This window comes from Castanea sativa, chromosome 1 (assembly GCF_040712315.1).
Source record: "Castanea sativa cultivar Marrone di Chiusa Pesio chromosome 1, ASM4071231v1".
NCBI lineage: Eukaryota > Viridiplantae > Streptophyta > Magnoliopsida > Fagales > Fagaceae > Castanea > Castanea sativa.
The window spans coordinates 30,729,132-30,748,471 of NC_134013.1; the positions used below are offsets into that span (position 1 = coordinate 30,729,132).

The window sequence follows — 19,340 nt, forward strand, 5'->3', positions numbered from 1 at the left end:
GATGTTAAATAGATGTTATATTGATATTTAAAACTTAAGAGTTAAGACTAAATGATTTGTATTATTTGAAATTTAGTTATTTATTTATTAGAATTGACAATTTTATGTTTTACAAAAATATATATAATTTAATTTTTAGGAACCCGAAACACCTTAAAACGGTACGCCGAAATCGGCCGGTACCGAAATATTCCATTCCACTGGACAAACCGAAACGGGGTCTGAAACGGTATTAATAACAATGGTTTTAATATTGGGTGATGCTAACGAATACTCTTAGGGCATTGGTTAACAATTCAATTTAGAAAAGTTTTGACATCATTTTTATGGGAAATGAAAAAAACTGTCAAAATATTAAGTGTTTTATTTTCTTTTTCCATAAAAAATTTCTTTAAATGGTTTATTAACCAATACCCTAAGAGCATTCACTAGCATTTCTCTTTAATATTTGTTGTTTGTCAAAAAATTTCTAATTCTCTTGTTAAGTAAAAAAAAGTAATGTTAATAGGTGCGTTTGGAGCATTTGTTAATGAACTATTTTTATAAATTTTATATTCCATTTTATTGAAAAATATTAAAAGTTGTAAAAAAACCTTACTTTTTTCTATAAATAAAATTTAAAAAATATTTCTTAAATTAATGTCCTTAAGAGATCGTCAATTTAAATAATAATTAAAAAAAAACCATCTAAAACTTTTACACTGTGTTCGGCGAAAAGGTGGGGAGTAAAAAAAAAAAAAAAAGGAAAATGAGAGAAGAAAAGAGAGTAAAGGTGGAAAAAAAAAGAAGGAAATATGTTCCTTTACTTTCTCATTTTCTCTCAATTTGGAAGGAAAAAAAAAATGGTGGTTCTCATGAAAATTCTCTCCCTCCATTTTCCTTTTCTTTTCTTGATTTTTTTCCAACCAAAACATATGATTTTTTTTCCTTCTCTCCATATCTTCCTTTCCTTAAAATCATTATGATTCACAATAGTTGAATTAGTAAACAATTTCCTACATCGATAGGAATGATAATTGTGAAATTTTTTTTCTTAAGAGTTTCATTATTATTTTTGAAAGTAAGTTATTTGTTATTATAATAACTACTAAAATCTTATCCATTTATTTCGAAATAAATGGATTCTATTTTATCAAGCCATAAACATTTTGAAAAAAAAAAAAAGGTTGGCATCACTATTTTGATATCTACTATTTAAATAAGTGATAAGGTGGTAAATCAATCAACTTATTTCAAAACAAATAGATAAAATTCTACGAACACCATGACAGAATTAAGCCGCATTTATATTGATAACTATAGAGGATAATAAGCAATACCACCCTTATAATCAATATTAGGCCGCGTTTATTTTGACTTATAATATTTTTGACCATTAAATATATTCAAGCTAGACAAAATTACTTTGAGATGAACTCATCTTTGACATGATCTAAGCACTTTTTGAGTAATTATAAGACTACAGTTTTTCGCATTCTATTTCTCACAACTATCTTATATGGCAAACTATAATTAGATGAATGTCACTTTCACTCGCAACTTTTTTTTACCATCACTTGCAGTCAGCGGCATTGGATCATTGTGAGAAATGATGTGGTCTTAGAATTATTGAGACTTTTAATATGAATTATGAAATAGGACCTAATTTATCCCAGGTCCACCGAATTAGTAAAACTAGTCTTACAGTTCTTTTTTTGTTTCCTCCCTTTCTGTCTGGGGGAGTAGATAGTCTAGTTGCAAAATAAATGCTTGGGTGTTCTGGAAAAGTGATTTCTTAGGCCTCAAATTGAGGGTTTTAGGTGGCCAACATTGGGGGACAAAAGCATGCTGGAATGTATGTTACAACACTTTAGTGGTCTCTTTAATGGTTTAGGTCCGTTGCTCCCAATTATTAATTACTCATACCATTATTTTTCTCCTTCTTTTTGCAGCAGAATTAATAATTTCATAATTCTTGGCTGAATGTTGTCGCTGTATTTTTTAAAGAATACGTTTCCCCCTCAAGCATTAATTAGTAATTACAATAGCATGAAAAATTTGTTGGCGTAAAATGCAAGTTGTGTCTGAATTGTGTTTGGTATTTAATTTTCTCGAGCATGTGTTTTTTTTTTTTTTCCCAAGAATTTTGAAATCAAATTGCATTAATTTTCACCCCATGAACCCAAACAGCATTGTGAGTTACGGATTTTTTTTGGCTTAAAATTAAACCAAATGAGAAGGGGGATTGGAACTTGGGTTTTCCTTAATGGAAGATTAGGCAATGCCATTAAGTTCTAATATGCTTGACCAAATTTGATCTTAATGTTTTGTTTATTGGAAAATACTCCTAAATCCTTAGACCAATTAACACGAGTGCACGAGTTGTACCATTGTACACGACCTTAAGTTCCACAAAAAAGCAACTGATTAAGGGAATCTAATCTTAATCTAAAAAGCAAAGAAGAATGATTGGAATGAATGCATGACAAGATTATAAATTAGGAATGATTGGTGAATCATTTGACCCCTAAAAAAAAATGTGTAAAGAAAAGATAAAACTAATCAAACTTTAGCCGAGTCCACTTAAGCAACAGCTTGGTGTCCATGTGGCGACTCGACAATGGCCACGTCAGTGTCATTAGTGAGATATTTAGATGGGGATCAGATAGTGAGTGTCACATTCTTGTCTTTAAATAGAGACAAAACCTTCAAAGTACATTAATGGCGAGTAATATTAGAAATTAGGGAGACCATGTTTTCAGGAGAAGGTCCTATGTCCAACTCGTCTGCACGACTCCTTTGCCGGGTTTGAGTTCGAATTTTTTATTTATGCATTATGGTTTGCCCGTGCAATTTTTATATATAAGAAAAGTGTGTGTGTGTGTGTGAAAGAGAAAGATAACATGTATATTATTATTATTAAGAAATTTAACCAATCTTTTTTGATTGAATGCTCCAAATGCAATGGTGTTAGACATAAGAAGACATGGGTCACAGTGCCCCATAGGAGAAAAATAGTACTGAACTGAGATATACAACTAAGCTTCAGTTGCCTTTTTCTCTTTTTCATTTTATGGGGAAGAAAACCCTATTAAAAGTGCAGCACTGATACAGGTCACTGTTTTGACTCCTTAGTTTCCGGGTCATTACCGACTCAATTTTTTTTTGATAATATATTACTGACTCGATTAGTATATGTGTTAAAAGAAATTTCATGATCTTGCATGTTGCATCTATATCGCATATGGCAAAAGGAATTGAGATTGCATAAAACACAGTTTCATGTGACAATTCTGATTTTGGAAAGCATAATGGGAAGGAAATGATAATTGTAAAAAATTCTTTGAGAATTGTATGCCATTAATGATTTGTATTTATTCCTTCATTATTTACCCCAACTAGCATGTAAATCCTTACATATGCGTAGGTGTACCTAAAAAGTAAATAAAATTAGGTATATATTTAGGCAAATTTCTTTTTGATTTTTTTTTTCAACTCTTAATAAAACCCTACACTTGTAAGTTGTAAGGATATTATTTAGTATGTAAATCATTTATTCTTAATTGATCCATTTTAGTAAAGAGAAAATAAGATAGTTTTGTTTTTCACTCCTAATGAAATGTTTTAAAATTGTGATACAATGAATTTCTTCATATTATTATTATTATATATATATATATATATATATATATATATTTCAAATAAGCTATGAACCTTTAATCCTTATGAAAATCTATTGAAAAGCCACAACTTGGAACATGTTAAATTTTCCTTTGAAGTTTAAACTTTATTCCTCCTCTTTTTTTCTTCTTCTTTTTTTTTTTTTTAAGTTTTAGTTGAAGTTTATACTTAAATTAATGATAAGTTTTAATAATAGATTAGATCTTGTTATAAATGAGGACAAGTAGTTTCAAATTATCAAGAGTTTTATAACTCAACTGGTTGACATTTTCTAGTGTTTCTAATGAAGACATGCAAGATTTAAATTCTCCCTCCCTTGTTGTATCTATCGAATTATTTAAAAAAAAAATAAGTTTCAATTTAGCTTAAAGTGCATTTGTAATTATAAATGGACAAAAATTTTAATAAAAAATTAAGCGGAAGAAGTACTAAAAGTATTTTTAAATTAGATAATTAGTTTGAAATAGTTTAAATTGGAGAACTTTTGTAACAAAAATAGAGTGTGTGTGAAATCTAATTGAAATGACATTTGACATAAAATTAGAATCTAGTTTATATAGTTTAATAAATTTTGACTCTAATATATTAGTAATGAGAAATGATATGTTCACAACATTTTTTCAATAAATCCTAAGTGGCAGGTTGTTACTGGTTGTTATTGTTGGGGCAAAAAAGTAATTTTCATGTTAAGTTCAAATTTGAACTAATAACAACTAACCACCTATAATTTGTTGTAAAAATATTGTAGACGTAGCATCTCTCATTAGTAATTAGATAGATAGGTCTTGAAAGTTACTAAATAAGTCAAAAATACCGGTTTTTTAATAGTAACTCAGAAGTTTTTAATTGAGCACCATAAATTCTTTTTTCTTTTTTTAATTTGATAGTTGGTAGTATGGGATTTTGAACCCTTTATATTATGATTTCATTATAAACATCAGGATGTGTCAAATAATTAAACTACAAAACTCTTGAAAATCATCGTATATTCAACTGTATCACGTTAGGGTCAACAAGTTATAGTATTGAGCATTACTTACCATGTTCTTCACGATGGACAAGAAGATGAGAGTCCTTATAGGATCTGTAAGAAACTGGCACCGACCCTTGATTGGTTCTAATAGCTAGGCATTCTAGAACATGGCTAATAGGTATTGACTTTAAATAAATTAAGTGAACAAGTGATTGGATTATACTTTTTAGGCGAAAATGCACTTTTCGTCCTTACATTTTGGGTCAATTCCCATTTTGGTCCCAAAATTGATTTCGTTACGAATTTCGTCCCTAAAAAAAGAAAATCGTTTTTAAAATGGTCCCCGCCGTCAACCCATTGACGGAAACCTCCTACGTGGCAGACGGAAGGTCCTGCTTGCTGACGTGGCGATGACATGGCCATTAAAATATTATTAAAAATAATTATTTGGAATTTTTAAATGCCACATCAGCATTTTAATTAATAAAAAATTTTAAAATTTTTTTTAATTCCTCAATTTTAATTTTAATTTAAAAAAAAAAATAAAAAACAAACAAAAATTTTACTTTTTTAGTTTTAAACGATTTTTTTATTTATATAATTAAATTAATTAGAAAATTCAAAAAGCTTGATGTTTCTCATTTCAGAGAACAACAAGCTTCAATTGTTTTACTAAACAATACCAAAAACGTCTTCCTCCTCCCTCTCTCTAATCAACAAGAACGAAGGCCAAAAATCAACTCAAACTTTCCTCCTCTCATCAAGAACACCTGAAGCCAAAAACCAAAAAAAGAAAAGAAAAGAGGAAGATATCGATCTGGGTTGAACAAGACGGACTGGGTGGTGGAGGGAGCGAGCCGAAGGAAGATCTGAACGATGGAGGTGACGAGCCTCGGTGGATCTGGGCTGTCGGATTTTCTCTCCGATCTCTCTGGGTCGGGTCTTTTGGCTTTGCGTGGTGGGTCAGATCGACCTTTCTCTCCTCCGCCGACCCCAGCGAGTCCACCTCCACCACCGAAGCAGCGACGCTCTTCTTCAGGTCCACCGAGTCGAAGGAAGATATGAACGGTGGAGGTGACGAGCCTCGGTGGATCTGGGTTGATCTTGATTTTGATCTGGGTCTCCGATCTCTTTTTTTTTTTTTTTTCTTTTTTTGTTTGTGTTGTTGTGATCTGGATTGGAGTTATTGGTTGTGGGTTTGTGTTCTTGTAATCTGGGTTTGATTGGGAAGAACATTGCTGGGTTTGATTGGGAAGGACATGAAGAACAAGATGAAGAACAAGTGTAATGATCTTGTGAAAATTAATAATGATAAGTAATTTTTTTTAAAATTAAATTAGATTTAAGGTTTTTTTAAAATTTATTTTATTTTTTATATTAATTTTCTGACGTGATTCTGTTTAAAAAAAATTAAAATGTTGATGTGGCATTTAAAAATTTCAAATAATTATTTTTAATAATATTTTAATGGCCACGTCATCGCCACGTCAGCAAGCAGGACCTTCCGTCTGCCACGTAGGAGATTTCCGTCAATGGGTTGACGGCAGGGACCATTTTAAAAACGATTTTCTTTTTTTAGGGACGAAATTCGTAACGAAATCAATTTTGGAACCAAAATGGGAATTGACCCAAAATGTAAGGACGAAAAGTGCATTTTCGCCTACTTTTTAAAGGCATATATGGGAGCGTTACACACCTTTTCCGTGCCTGAAGTGACAAAAAGCCTACAGAAAATTTGAAACAAGTTTTTGTCACAATGTGGCCACCTAGATTCATTTTTATAAATATAGTAGCCATTTCTCATTGGTTTGTAGCCCTACATGTTCCCAGGAAAGTGGTCATTTTTATTCATCAAAAAAAAAAAGTGGTAATTTTTATGAAAAATTCTTAATATTTAAATTTTTATAATAAGTGATTATTTATTATGATACCAACTAGATTTGAACTTTGTCTTAAGAGGATAAAATTGATTTGAGTCCAAAAATTATTATTTTTCATCAGTCTAGGCTTTTTATTGAGAGATCTTTATGCATCCAAAGTCCAAACATTGTTTTGGACTTTATTTCTGACGCAGACCTATCCAGCAATGGATCTTAGGAGCAAGTTCGAACTTTGTTTTAAGCACATTGAATAAACAATTACACAGTACACTGTCACTATTAGCCTCGTGGGATAGATTGAGGCATGAAGCAACCGAAGGAATTCATTACAGAACTATGGGCCACAAAGGAACACCCAGCTAGATTGAAGCCATAATTTATTGTAAAAATCTATGATTGAAGCCCTTATTTATACTGATGCAGCTACCTGTTTTATGGTGTGCTAGAACGCATGCTCTAAGATCTTTAGCTTATAGCCCCCAAAGTACAATTATTTTTCCCCCAATAAATAGAGTTCCTCGAACTGTCATTGCAACTTACAATTAATGGAAGTAGAGAATATTTTGATTTTTGGGGACAAAAAATATCTTTGAGAACATTTCTCCATATCCAAGGGATACTACCAGGACCATCTCCAAGCCTAGCACTCTATCGAATAGCCCACTCTTTTTGGGCAGGAATTATTTATGCATCCGCTTCATTGAGTGGGTTATAAGCAAGGTTGTCAAAATCGGGATCCTACGTAAGATCGTGAGAGATAGGTAGGATCGGAGATCGTAGGATCGGATCGTGGATCATAAGATCCTACCTATTTTCAGATTTTAAGCAAAAAATCTATTGATAGTGACTTTGTATGTTATATAATCACTTAAAATATGAATCCATCCATTAAAAAAAAAATTGCATCATAAAATGTAATTTGCACGCACTACATCGTTCTTATGTCATTCTAACGAAGCAAAATATATTTAACTTTTGACATAATGTATCTAAAAAGTTCAGTATATGTTTAATTAGCAACTAAGTACCAAAATATTATCTACACATATGGAAAATGTTTTCCAAATTCTAAGTTTCAAATCCAAAATAAGTTAGGCTAGTTAGCATATAAAAACTAGCTAACTACAAATTTACAATATGTAATCCAAAAGAGAATTCTCAATCTAAGGTAAACTAGCTAATTAAATAATGAAGATCTTGTTTCATAATTTTTCAAATTTTACTTAATTTAGTTAACAAAATAAAAAAATAATAACATTAAAAGCTTTGTCAAAATCATATGCACAACACAACAATATGGAATCAAGCTATCAAAGTACAAATAAATAGTAAACTACTAAGTACTACCTACCAAAACAAATTACGAGAAAGCTTAAAGACAGCGATGGCTCATGGCAACATCATTGAGAGGGCTGAGAGGTGCTGGGTTTTTGACAATGGAGTGAGGAGGCGTAGGATTGAGGTGTTGGGTTTTTGACTAGGTTTTTTTTTTTTTTTTTTTTAAAACGTTAAACTTAAGTTAAGAAAGCTTAAAGGCAGTAATGGCTCACCATCAACAGGGCTGAGAGGTGTTGGGTTTTTGACAGAGGGCTGAGAAGGCACGGGACAGAGGTGCGTGCTGGAGCTCTGTGTTTCTAAGTAGTTTAGGTTTTGTTTTTGAAAAGGTTAAACTTATACCATAGGTTTTTTTGAGATTTTATGTTGACATAGGGTTAAATTTGGGACTTCAATTCATTATTGGGCCTCTAAAACTCGTTGGGCTTGTGGGTTTAGGTTTACCCAAATGAATCCCACTTAAAAAAAATAAAATTAAATTAAAATTAAAATTAAAAAAAATTCAAGCCAAATGGTAGGATCAGTAGGATCCCATACGATCCTACGATCCTAACATTTTTGCGATCCTGTTACGATTTTAAAATTTTTGGCGAGGTGGGATCGTAAAATCGTGCGATTTTACGATCCGGATCGCGATTTTGACAACCATGGTTATAAGTACGTGGAATCTACAAACTATGAGAGTCTCATTTCATAAAGTGGTCACATGAGATACCACCTCCTTCCAATTGAAAACATCCACAATTAGATTGGATTAAAATTAATGATGATGTTACTATAAGTTCACTTAAAATTGTTTTAGCTGCCATTTGCAAAAATGATATTAGAAATGCTTTTTTTTTTTTTTTTTTTGGGTGCTTATTCTAGTCTCTTGCTCTTTTGAATTCCAGAAGTTGTGAAACATTGGCTTCTCTGTAAGCTATCAACCTTGCTATCAAACATAATTATCTTCTTCTTTTTTTGAGAATTATCAAACATAATTATCAATTCATGATTTTTGAAAATAACTCCATGATTCCTCTAAGGGTCCATTCTGCAAGAATTCTTCTCCAAGATCAAGTATTATCTTTGTTCCTTCCTTTGCTAGGATTTTTTTTTTGGGGGTTAACAAAATATTGCTTGTTGGATGGCTTTTTGAAACTTGGACGGACCTATCCTCGTCTCCTTTCTTTCTGCCATGGTCTTTTATTTGGAAGATGGAGATGGGCTGGACCATCTTTCACTCTCTTAAGATATACTGTATATAATTATAACCATTCATAACCCCCAAAAAAAAAAGACTACAAAACTGTTTGCAATATAAAGTATCCTGCGAGTTTTATTTGTCCTTTTGGAGTGGGCTTGGAGCTTACACCTATGAATCTTTATCTATTCCTCTCCTTCCCCTTATTGAATTTTTAAAAAAAAAACATAAAACAAAATGGTTCGAGGAACAAAAATGCTAGTTAGTAGTAGTACTCACCGGAATCCATGAATTTGAATGTTTAAGCACTTAAAAGAGAACAAAAATTGGTGACACTGACTCGCTTTTGGGCAAAGTTGTTTTCACTTCAATCCACCCATCCTTATGAAAACAACACGAATGGACTCTAGAAGAAGACCAAGTTCTGGCTTTCCTTGAATGGGTCTATTACTGTTTCACCAGCTTTTCTCATTTCTACTGGAACGAAACCAGAGACATTTGTCCTCATTAAATTTGAGAACCAACTTCTGGCGACCCTAGTATTTGTTTTCCACGAATTTTCAGATTTCAGTTTTTTTTTTTTTTTTTGATACGCAGATTTCAGTTTATTAACGATAACTGAAAATCAAGTCTCGTAGTTCTGTTTTGCCTTAGATGGAAAATTAGATAACTTATTAAGAACTTTCGGAATTGGGACCACCAGATCGATATCAGAGGTCTTGGAATTATTTGAAAAATGCGTCTTCTGTTATGCAGCACATTAGCAGGAGTAAAACTCTTTCATTGAGGAAACACTTGGCATAGCATTCTGGAGATATTTGATAGGCTGAAAATTCTTTTGCCCCCATAGCACCAATTTTTTTTTTTTTTTTTGGTAATTATATTAAAATAAAATAATAAAAAGACAATAGCAGAACCACATGGTGAAAATGACTCCAGGAAGATCTAAAATGGTGCTGACCAGCAACTCTACAAAAGCTAGATTCATAAGACGCAAAGTCCTATTTGAAAACGCAAAAATGTCAAATACCTAATATTGGTAGGGATATTTTTCTCACTTCTTCGACCTTGGTCATACCTTTCATATTGAGACTAGATATTACCTCTTCCTTCTTTTTTTATTATAATTATTATTATTTTAATTTCAATATTTTTCTGTTACAAACTTACAATTAGGCAAAGTAAATGAGTTGTGGAATGAGATGATTTCTTTTGGGCATAGGTAGAATAGGACGATGAAAGTTTGATATCAGAGCTCAATTACAAGTTACAACATTTAATAAGAAAGGTACATTATTTTCACTTGGTCATTTGTCAAATGCCCCCCCGCGTGCATGGCACACGAAGGTCTAACTTCTAATAATTTAAAAGACCAAAGCCCATTGAGAAATAAGCCCTCCTATCACTCTCAAACACACTCACATAGCAGCATTACTAACCCATAGCATACTTCTGGGTCCAGCTTCTTGCAGTTGTCTCATACTTGCTCCTGTCAGTCTTGTACATGTGGGCAATTTCCGGCACTAAAGGGTCGTCAGGATTTGGGTCTGTTAGAAGTGAACAGATTGAAAGCAACACCTGAACATAAAAAATCAAGAAACCCCAAGCTTTAACACAGTATTATAGGAGGAAAGCTAAAAGATTATGTAACAAGAAGCTTCATATGGAAAACACCCCAGAGATGAATACAAAAATGTACTCACCCAAGTATTTCAGAAAGGAATATGAGTACAACAGCCTAGGAATGCAAATTTACCACATAATTATCAAATATGAACACCAAAACAAGGACAAGACACACAATACCAATGCATTCATGAAGTTTCCTCAATCAACAATTGGAGTTAGACAATTAGAGATAGATTTACGACTGACTTTACATACTTCAGGTTAACCCTTAATTAATTCCGTTAAGTGTGCCATTGTGATCAGTCATTCAGGTAATAAGGTAGTTTCAGTTTAAAAGGCAAACAAGATTTGACTATAGCAACAATTACATAGCTTGTCTGAACACATGGACATGGCAATCGAGGAATACTCCATCTAGCATGGGGCCTTCATAGAGAAAGCACGACCATTACCAAGAATTGATGGCATGGGATCATTTTTAAAATACTATTTGACTGCCAATTTGCCATATATTACTATCACCTTTCAACAATGGTTCATACTTTTTTCTTATGGCCCCGTACAAAAGGACAGATTCAGATTGGGAGATTATCCATAATATCTTTATATATGTGGAACACAAAGAGGAAAGCTATATTCTATAGAACATTCAAATAAACCTTGAATTTATATATAAAAGGTGGAATGCTTCATTAGATGTAAAACAATATACCTTGGATATGGTAAGGGCAGGGCTCCACTGCTCCTTCAAAATATCAAGACAAATGCTCCCATTGCTATTGATATTGGGGTGAAAGACCTTTGTCCTGAATGCAACCTGTACAAACCATCCAAAGAAGATAAAAAGCTGAAAGTTAGAAAAGTATGGAACAGATATGGCATAGCCAAAGTGTCATTCCAAATTTCCAAGCTAATATAAACCAAATAACCAAATAAATAAACAGCAGAAATACTACACCAATGAATTAAACAGATCTCAAATTTCTGTCTTCTGATTCAATTTGCTGAAAGGGGATGCTGCTTTTAACTTTTAAGAGGCATACTTTACTTTTCACATAAAAGGAGAGCAAAATCCTCAATGATGTCATATTAGTCTATTCCATGATCAACCAAAACTTGATGCTATCTCCATTACCTAGAATTATATAATCATCCTCATCCCACACCGCCACCCCACTTTTTTATTTTCCTTTTTCCTCCACAAATTGAGAAAGGGGGTGAAAGGAAAGGTGACATCATTGTAGGTTTATCCAATAAATGGACAACAAATTTCCAGACAGGAAGCAATAGTCGATAATAGTGAAGCTGTGTGCTTAAGGCACTGACAACATTGAACAAGAAAAAGATGACCACATCCTAAGACTCAGGATGCTGGTTTTATGTAGTAGATGTTAGTTAAGTAAGGCAACTACACATGACACACTGATCCGTCATGTTTTCATGATGAGTCAGCAGTTAATCCCATGTTTTCTTGACCCTAAATCACACACATAATCCTATGTTTTCTTGACCCTAAATCACACATATGATCCCATGTTTTATGTTTTACTCATTAAAATAACAAAGGAGGACCTAAAATACCATTAATAATAGTAGTACAAAAGAACCTGACAATTAAGGCGGTAACAAAGAGTATGACTTTGGATAAAATAGAATGGTAGAAAAGAATACATGTTTTGGGAGTAGAGTATGACTTTGGATAGAACAAAGTAGCTAACCCTGTTAATATGTTGAGGATTTACAGCTGACTTCAAAATTTTGGGAATATAGCTTGGTTGTGATGAAAACAACAAAGAATGAAAAAATTTCACTTGATGTTTGATGTATATTCTTGCGTATATATTAGAAGTGAAAAGATCACCCATCTATAGGATAATAGGATAGCAATTGTTAATATCTCATTGTCAACAATTAGTAACAGCTGACATTCCTCTCCCCTTCCCCCCCCCCCCCCACCTCCTCTCTGATAAGTGCAGCTAACATTTTTTATCCTGGCCCTATTCCAAATTACAGACTTAAATGATAAAAGCTTGGTTGCTGTTGTCATGAAAAACTTGATGACACTTTTCAGATACCCCAAATCGCACAAACTCGATGACATTTTCGGTATTTGAGAATGTATTAGAAGCCTAAGCCCATTATTGTAATTTCACACATGCGTGTATCCCTAGTAATAGTTGAATAGGGCAAATATATATATATGCTATGAACCCTGTAACTTTGGTGTAGCTTTCATAATAAAACTATAGCAACTCCATGGCCACAGCAATAATTTTAGGTGAACCATGCAATTCTAGTGTGTACGCACGATCTATTGCATGCGCATGCATTGATCTTCTCTATTTCTTTATTTTCTGTAGTCCGCTTCTCAAAAATCCAGGGTTTGGATTCATGTTTTCTAACAATATAAACAATGGAAAAAGTGAAATGTCCATTGAATGTTTAAATAAACGTCTTTTTCAATAACTGAAAGATGTTTATGGTAAAGCCCCTTTATGCTATAAAACATACTTGCACAATGATATGTTATTGAATTTTCTGGATAAGTAATCATTTGATATGTTCTTAAATATAATAATAACAATCATTATAAATAAACATGTGGGAAAAATCTAGACCAAAATGTTGTAACCTCTATACACTATTTTTGCTCTCTCTCTCTCTTTTTTATTGGTAAGTTATACACGCACCCAATGGGCCTTGAACACACGATCTAACCCAATGAGCTCTAGCTATACTAGCACCTCCTCCCCTAATAAGTTCTAGGTGGAGATTGCAATTCTAAAATGCCTTGTTTAGTAAAAGAAACTGCAAACTAATTGGTGAGCAAACTGAGGTTCTGAGCTCACAAACTCCTTGATATTCTTATCATTCAATTAGACTACATGAATGGGTTCAAAGATTGAAAAAGATTCGTCAAGGCTCCAGTTTCTCTCTCCAATTTCTGGAAGATAAATTGGAGAAACATGATAGATCCTCCCCAAACTTCATGGTAAAGCATCCACCAGCGCAAGTGGAACCCCAAACAAGAACATTATTTGGGAAAATTCCAAGATAGTTTCACTGCAACAACAGAGCCTTGTTGATAAAAAGGCATATATTGTTTTTAATAAATTTTTGCACTTTTAGTAACACTGACATATAATATATCAAAGCTACCAAAGACGACAAAAGTTATTCTTTTTCCAATTTATCTTCACAGAGATATTAACTATCACTTTTCAGTTATTGCTAGAACTGTACACTACATGACTTCAAAATTTTACCTATATCGTACGGCAGGCATCAACACATCATAGAACATTTGGCATTGAACACCCTAACTGCATGTTATTTTTCTGGTTCATTGTCCACTATATATACACTAGGGAAAACTAAAGTAAGATAAGATTTAATGAAAAGTAATTTGCTAAAAACTAGGCCAATTGGAGCAAAACGATGGCTTTAAGACATGAACAATGAAATGGAGCTTCACTAATCTAAGAAACATGAAATCTCATAAAAAGTAGTAACAAATACAAATGCGATTTATAAATTTGAAATTCTACATCAATACAATGTTTTCTTTGAGTCTGACTTCATGATCGGATAAAAATTTTATGAAGAAAATGCTAGAAAAACACAAATAACACTTTTAGCCAGTACCTAGTGATCAGCCTAGCAAAAGCCATTCATGGCCTATCCATCCATTGAGATGATTTAAAGGCACTAAGATGACAATGTAGTTGCATTGCATGCTTACAGAACTAAATTGCTCCGAAAAATTAAAAAATGGAAGCTCAAAATATAGAGGTCACAATTCTGAGCCCAATTTCCGTAGTTTGGAATCACTGCTTAATTTCATAAAGGCTTTGATTATTAATAATATTGTCTTCGTCAAGATACCAACATAAAAATCACCTAATTTGTATATCAATATGACAGCTGATATCAGAAAGGACATATTGTTTGAGACTTTTCAACAAAAACAACAAAAGATAACGAAAGCAACAAAGAATTCAGTAGCCTTGAAAACTATAATAGTTACATACCTTGGGTGGTTTAAAAGGGTAATCCGGAGGAAAATGAATAGTGACTAAAAAAACTCCACCTGCATAAGGACTGTCAGGAGGACCCATAATTGTTGCTTGCCAATGGAACATGTCTTCGGCAACAGGGCCTAAGGATTTACATATCAACAGAAGAAAAAGTGAATATAATGTTGCTCAAGTAAAACTTGAATTAATGTATCTGAAGATTTAAAATAATCATTAAAGAAAGGCATTAATGGGAAAGAAAAATAAAGGCTTGAAGATACAAGCAGCCAACAAAAAACTAATTGCCAAGAAGAATATAAGGTTGCACATCTAAGCTGCAGTGCATGTAGCAAACGATCTACCGATGCAAGGTAAGAGTGTTCATTTGTTGTCCATTTTCACAAAAGGAATGTGTAAACTTGAAAAACAAAAAATAAAAGTTGAAAAGCATTTGAAGAAATGCCACTTTATCCATCAGTTCCACAACTGTGAAATGACTGAAAGATACTTGGTTTCTCAATTTTCTAAATCTAAACTATTCCAAACATGCAAAGCTAATATAAGCATTATTTATACATTAGAATCTCCATGATCAATTTTTCCCGCCTCTGTTTAAAGTATCACATTACTCCCCAAGTAAAGAATAAACATCAATAATCAAACAATGCCAATATTACATCAACATCATGAATTTCCATAATCAAGGCCAGGTGCTACAAGAAAGCCATTAGGGACTAAGATGCAGAGCAAAACAATTGGGATAAGGCTCTTTTGATTAGAAAATTTGAATTTCTAGTTAGCAAGAGTAGCATCCCGAGGGAAAATTATACGATACTCCAGGAGTACAATAGTGTCATACGTACTCCTTCTCAGGACCCACTAACATGTGAGAAGAAAGGGTACATCATTATTGTACTCCTGGAGAACACGCTTTATTCTTTTCCCAAAGAATATAACAATTGCATTCATGAGTACGCCAATAATTTGCTTCTGAATACTATGAGATTCATAAGACATCAAAGCCTACTCTTTTCCATTGACTATACAAATAAACTCTCATAATTAGCATGATCATCTTATATTTGACATTTCCCTCTCCACTTCTTTCTCAAAATTGCAAATTAATCACTTTACTGTTTAAACAGCCAAAATTACAACTACAAAAATTTATATATAAAAAAAAAAAAACACACACACACAAATTCAAGTTAAAGAGAAATAGCTAAATCAAAGTCCTATGAACCAAATCCAAAGAAACAAACAATTATTAAACATACATACACATAGAATTTTCAAAAAAATCAGCATCTAACTCTCAGATCAAAAACTTTCACAAAAAAAAAAAAAAAAAAAAAAGCTCAAAACTTCACCATCCAATCATAGTACACCACAAAATCCACACACACAAATATTAAAAAAAGCTCACAAACCAAGCAAAAAAGAAAACATAAGCTCAGAAAGAAAATTTCCGGATCGGAGAGAAAGAAAGTAGTACCAGCACTGCAAGATGTAGGAGGATCTTTCTGTAGATCCTTGAGCTCCTTCAAGATCCGCTTCGATGCCATCACCTAAAACAAACAAACAAACAAAAAAATCACCAAAACATAGATCATCATCATCAAGCTCTCAAACTCACTCACACACATACACAGAAAAACAAAGAGAAAGAGAAAAGCTTACCTGAGAGATCCTTGTGGTAGAGAGAGTATTATTGAATGAACTTTGTTCCGAGAGAGAGAGAGAGAGCTTTTACAAAAATAAACACACAGTGACTTTTTATTTTGGAAACTTTTTTGGTTTTTGGAGTTAAATATAAAATGAGATATATAAATAAATATATGGTCTCTCCTTATTGGTTCTAATTTCGTGTGGACCCTACTTTCGTTTTTTGTGAATCTTGGGGCAGGCGCGGAGACGCGGTTTTACCGGTTGACCGGTGGTCAGCAGGTGGTTTTCTCCCACAGATTTCCTTTTTTATCCACTGGTTTTTTTTTTTTTTTACTTACTATAATTTTACTCATTTTAGTTTAGATTCTCTCTTTTCCTAAAAAAAAAATTGATTCTCTCTAACTTTGCCTGATTATCTGTGTTTACACTTTACAGGGCAATTAATTACCCCACATTGCCTATTTTGCAAGCCTTTAACTTTTTTACTTTTAGATCTTGCACTAGATTTTCCCTTTTATTTTTTGAAATTTTATTTATGACCAAGAAAAAAAAAAAGTGTCTACTTGGTAAAAGACTTTACCTATTAGCTTTTTGTTTTTTGTTTAATTTTTTTAATAAAACTAATTTTTTTTTATAACTAACTAGTCTAAGTGCACAATTGCACGCCAAAAAACAGGCGTGAGAAATTTTAAACAATTGAAAATTTGTAGAGTGAGGCTTGAAACCCAGGTTAGAAGTGAGTGAAGATTAAATGACAAACTAAAGATTGCCAGGATTAGGAAACAGAAAGAGTAATGTAAATAGGTCTCCTCGGACGTAAGCTAGCTGTTCTTATAGTATCTCTCTCTCTTTGTCTTTTTTCTTTTTAGGTTACAAACAGTTCCGTCCCTTTTTCTGTTATAGGTCCTCCCTTAAATACTCTTCTTCTTAATACTTTATACACGTGTTGCCCCCAACTCCTCCCTTAGTATAGATATTTCTTTTCTTAGTGCCTTTGAACGATGTAAGTTTCCCTTCCACTGTTCAAGTGTCACCTCCCCATTAATGCGGCCAGTGGTAGGTGCGGGGTCTTTAATGTGGAGGTAGCGGCCTTTGTCTTTGTCATTTCTTCAACACGGTGCTTCTGGGCATTCAAGGGTTCACCCTTTTAACCATTGGTCTTGGCCGTGTCATTCCCTAACCCGTACCATGAAGTCCGGGTTCTCGGTGTCAGATCCAGGATAAGTTCACCCTCGGCTGAGTTCTCGGACCCTCGGCGCATGGGCCGACCCATAGTATTAACAACTTCCAAACCCAGGGTCAGGTCGGCCTTCCTTAACACGGCCCGAAAGGCCCACGTTCCCATCAGGATCTTTTTACCCCCCACAACTAGTTTTACTTTTTTTTTTGTCACAAATTTAATATAAATAAAAGCTATTAAAATTTATACCTTTTGATAAACATTATGTAAATAAATTATCAAAAATTACGAAACATCCAAATGGACACCAATTTTTTAGCCTTTCATATTTGATTTTTGTTTTTATGTCGATCATGTCATTTAGTTCCATTAGTAATCTACTAATCTAGTGTCCTTTATATCTAACTATTTTATAAAATACTAGCTTTAAAATGAAAACACCGTCAAATTTTAACGGAAAAATATATTGTAATTTTTTTTTAATTTCATACACAAAATAAAAAAATCAATGCAATTCTATCCATGATATATATTTTTTTTTGGCTAAGATGAAAAGTGCATTTTTTAAGTTTGATTGAAATTTATTTTAGTTTTCTAACTTTATTTTCGTTTAATTGAGTCATCTAAATTTCAAATTTACTTAATTCAGGCTTTTCATCCAATTACTTTAAAAATTGCCATTAATTATGAAAGCAACTAATAAAAAAGTTTTAAAAACAAAATTCTCACATAAAAAATATATAAAATATTTTTATTAATTTTATAGATTTTTTCATGTGAGAACAAAATTTAATGGCATTTTTTAAAAAACAAAATTAGACAAAAAATCTGAATTTAATAAATTTAAAACCTAGAGAACTCAATTAAAGGAAAGTAAAGTTAAAAAGTGTAATTTGCATTTTAACCTTTTTATTTTTTATCCAATGGGATGCTAATTTCTTGACATATCATTACGTTAATGATATAATAATATATACGGTACTAGACAAGTTCAAATTGAATAAGTTTCTATCATTTTGCCAAAAAAAAAAAAATTTGAATAAGTTGTATCATGTTAGGTGTGGCTATAATTAGTTCGTTGATTTTGTGATTTATGATGTAACTATGATGATCACTTAGGTGTGGCTATAATTAGTTCGTGGATTTTGTGATTTACGATGTAATAATGATGATCACTTAGTTACTTCGAACATTTTGTTTTTGTTCCATTGTCATTGAACTTTTTTTTTTTACCAAAAAGATAAATTAACTGTTGAAGAATTTTGTGTCTCAGTTGAATCTTCTCTTACTTCTTGAGAGAGAGAGAGATAGAGAGAGAGAGAGAGATACCAATATAAACTTTTATCTATACTACTTATAACATGATTTTTTGTTTGGGTTTCATCATTTTGCATTCTAAAATATCCTCACACAAATTCTTAAATTATAAAAAATAACCTTATTTTTTAGTTAAATATTTTTAAATTTAAAAACACAAATCGATTAAAAGAGTAATTTACTATTTTAAAAAAAGTTTCAAAGTTATAGACTTTCAAACTTTTATCGACCCTCAGGGGGGATATTTGCAGCTTAGCACAGTAAGGGGAAACGATATAATTAGTTGACAAACGTTTGAAACAATTATGTAAACTAGCAACTCGATACATAGAAACTTGATTTGAATCTCGAGTTTTAGAAACTCGATTTAAATCTCGAGTTTTGTAAACTCGATTTATGCTGATACTGACCAACAAATCTGAAAGCACATCAGAGGCAAGAAGAATCTGGAAACAGATGAAGAATCTGGTTTGAGATCCACTGAAGAACATTAGGAGCA

At 32.5% G+C, this 19,340-nt stretch overlaps 1 protein-coding gene across 1 annotated transcript; it reads right to left on the bottom strand.

The window, feature by feature from the left end:
- Positions 1-10,250: 10,250 nt before the first annotated feature.
- Positions 10,251-16,495, bottom strand: LOC142638223 (ubiquitin-conjugating enzyme E2-17 kDa-like). Its single transcript, XM_075812242.1, has 5 exons — positions 16,357-16,495; positions 16,172-16,244; positions 14,692-14,819; positions 11,373-11,477; positions 10,251-10,609 (listed from the first exon to the last, which is right to left on the bottom strand). Exons 2-5 carry the CDS (start codon positions 16,239-16,241, stop codon positions 10,466-10,468), a joined length of 447 nt encoding a protein of 148 aa, XP_075668357.1. The 5' UTR covers positions 16,242-16,244; positions 16,357-16,495; the 3' UTR covers positions 10,251-10,465.
- Between the last annotated feature and the right edge of the window lie 2,845 nt (positions 16,496-19,340).

Coding starts and splice junctions, on each gene's coding strand:
- LOC142638223 (XM_075812242.1), bottom strand. CDS start 16,241: ATGGCATCGAAGCGGATCTTGAAGGAGCTCAAGGATCTACAGAAAGAT. Junction 14,820..16,171: donor TCCTACATCTTGCAGTGCTG/GTACTACTTTCT, acceptor GTAAATCCTTAG/GCCCTGTTGCCGAAGACATG. Junction 11,478..14,691: donor ACCCTTTTAAACCACCCAAG/GTATGTAACTAT, acceptor TGGTTTGTACAG/GTTGCATTCAGGACAAAGGT.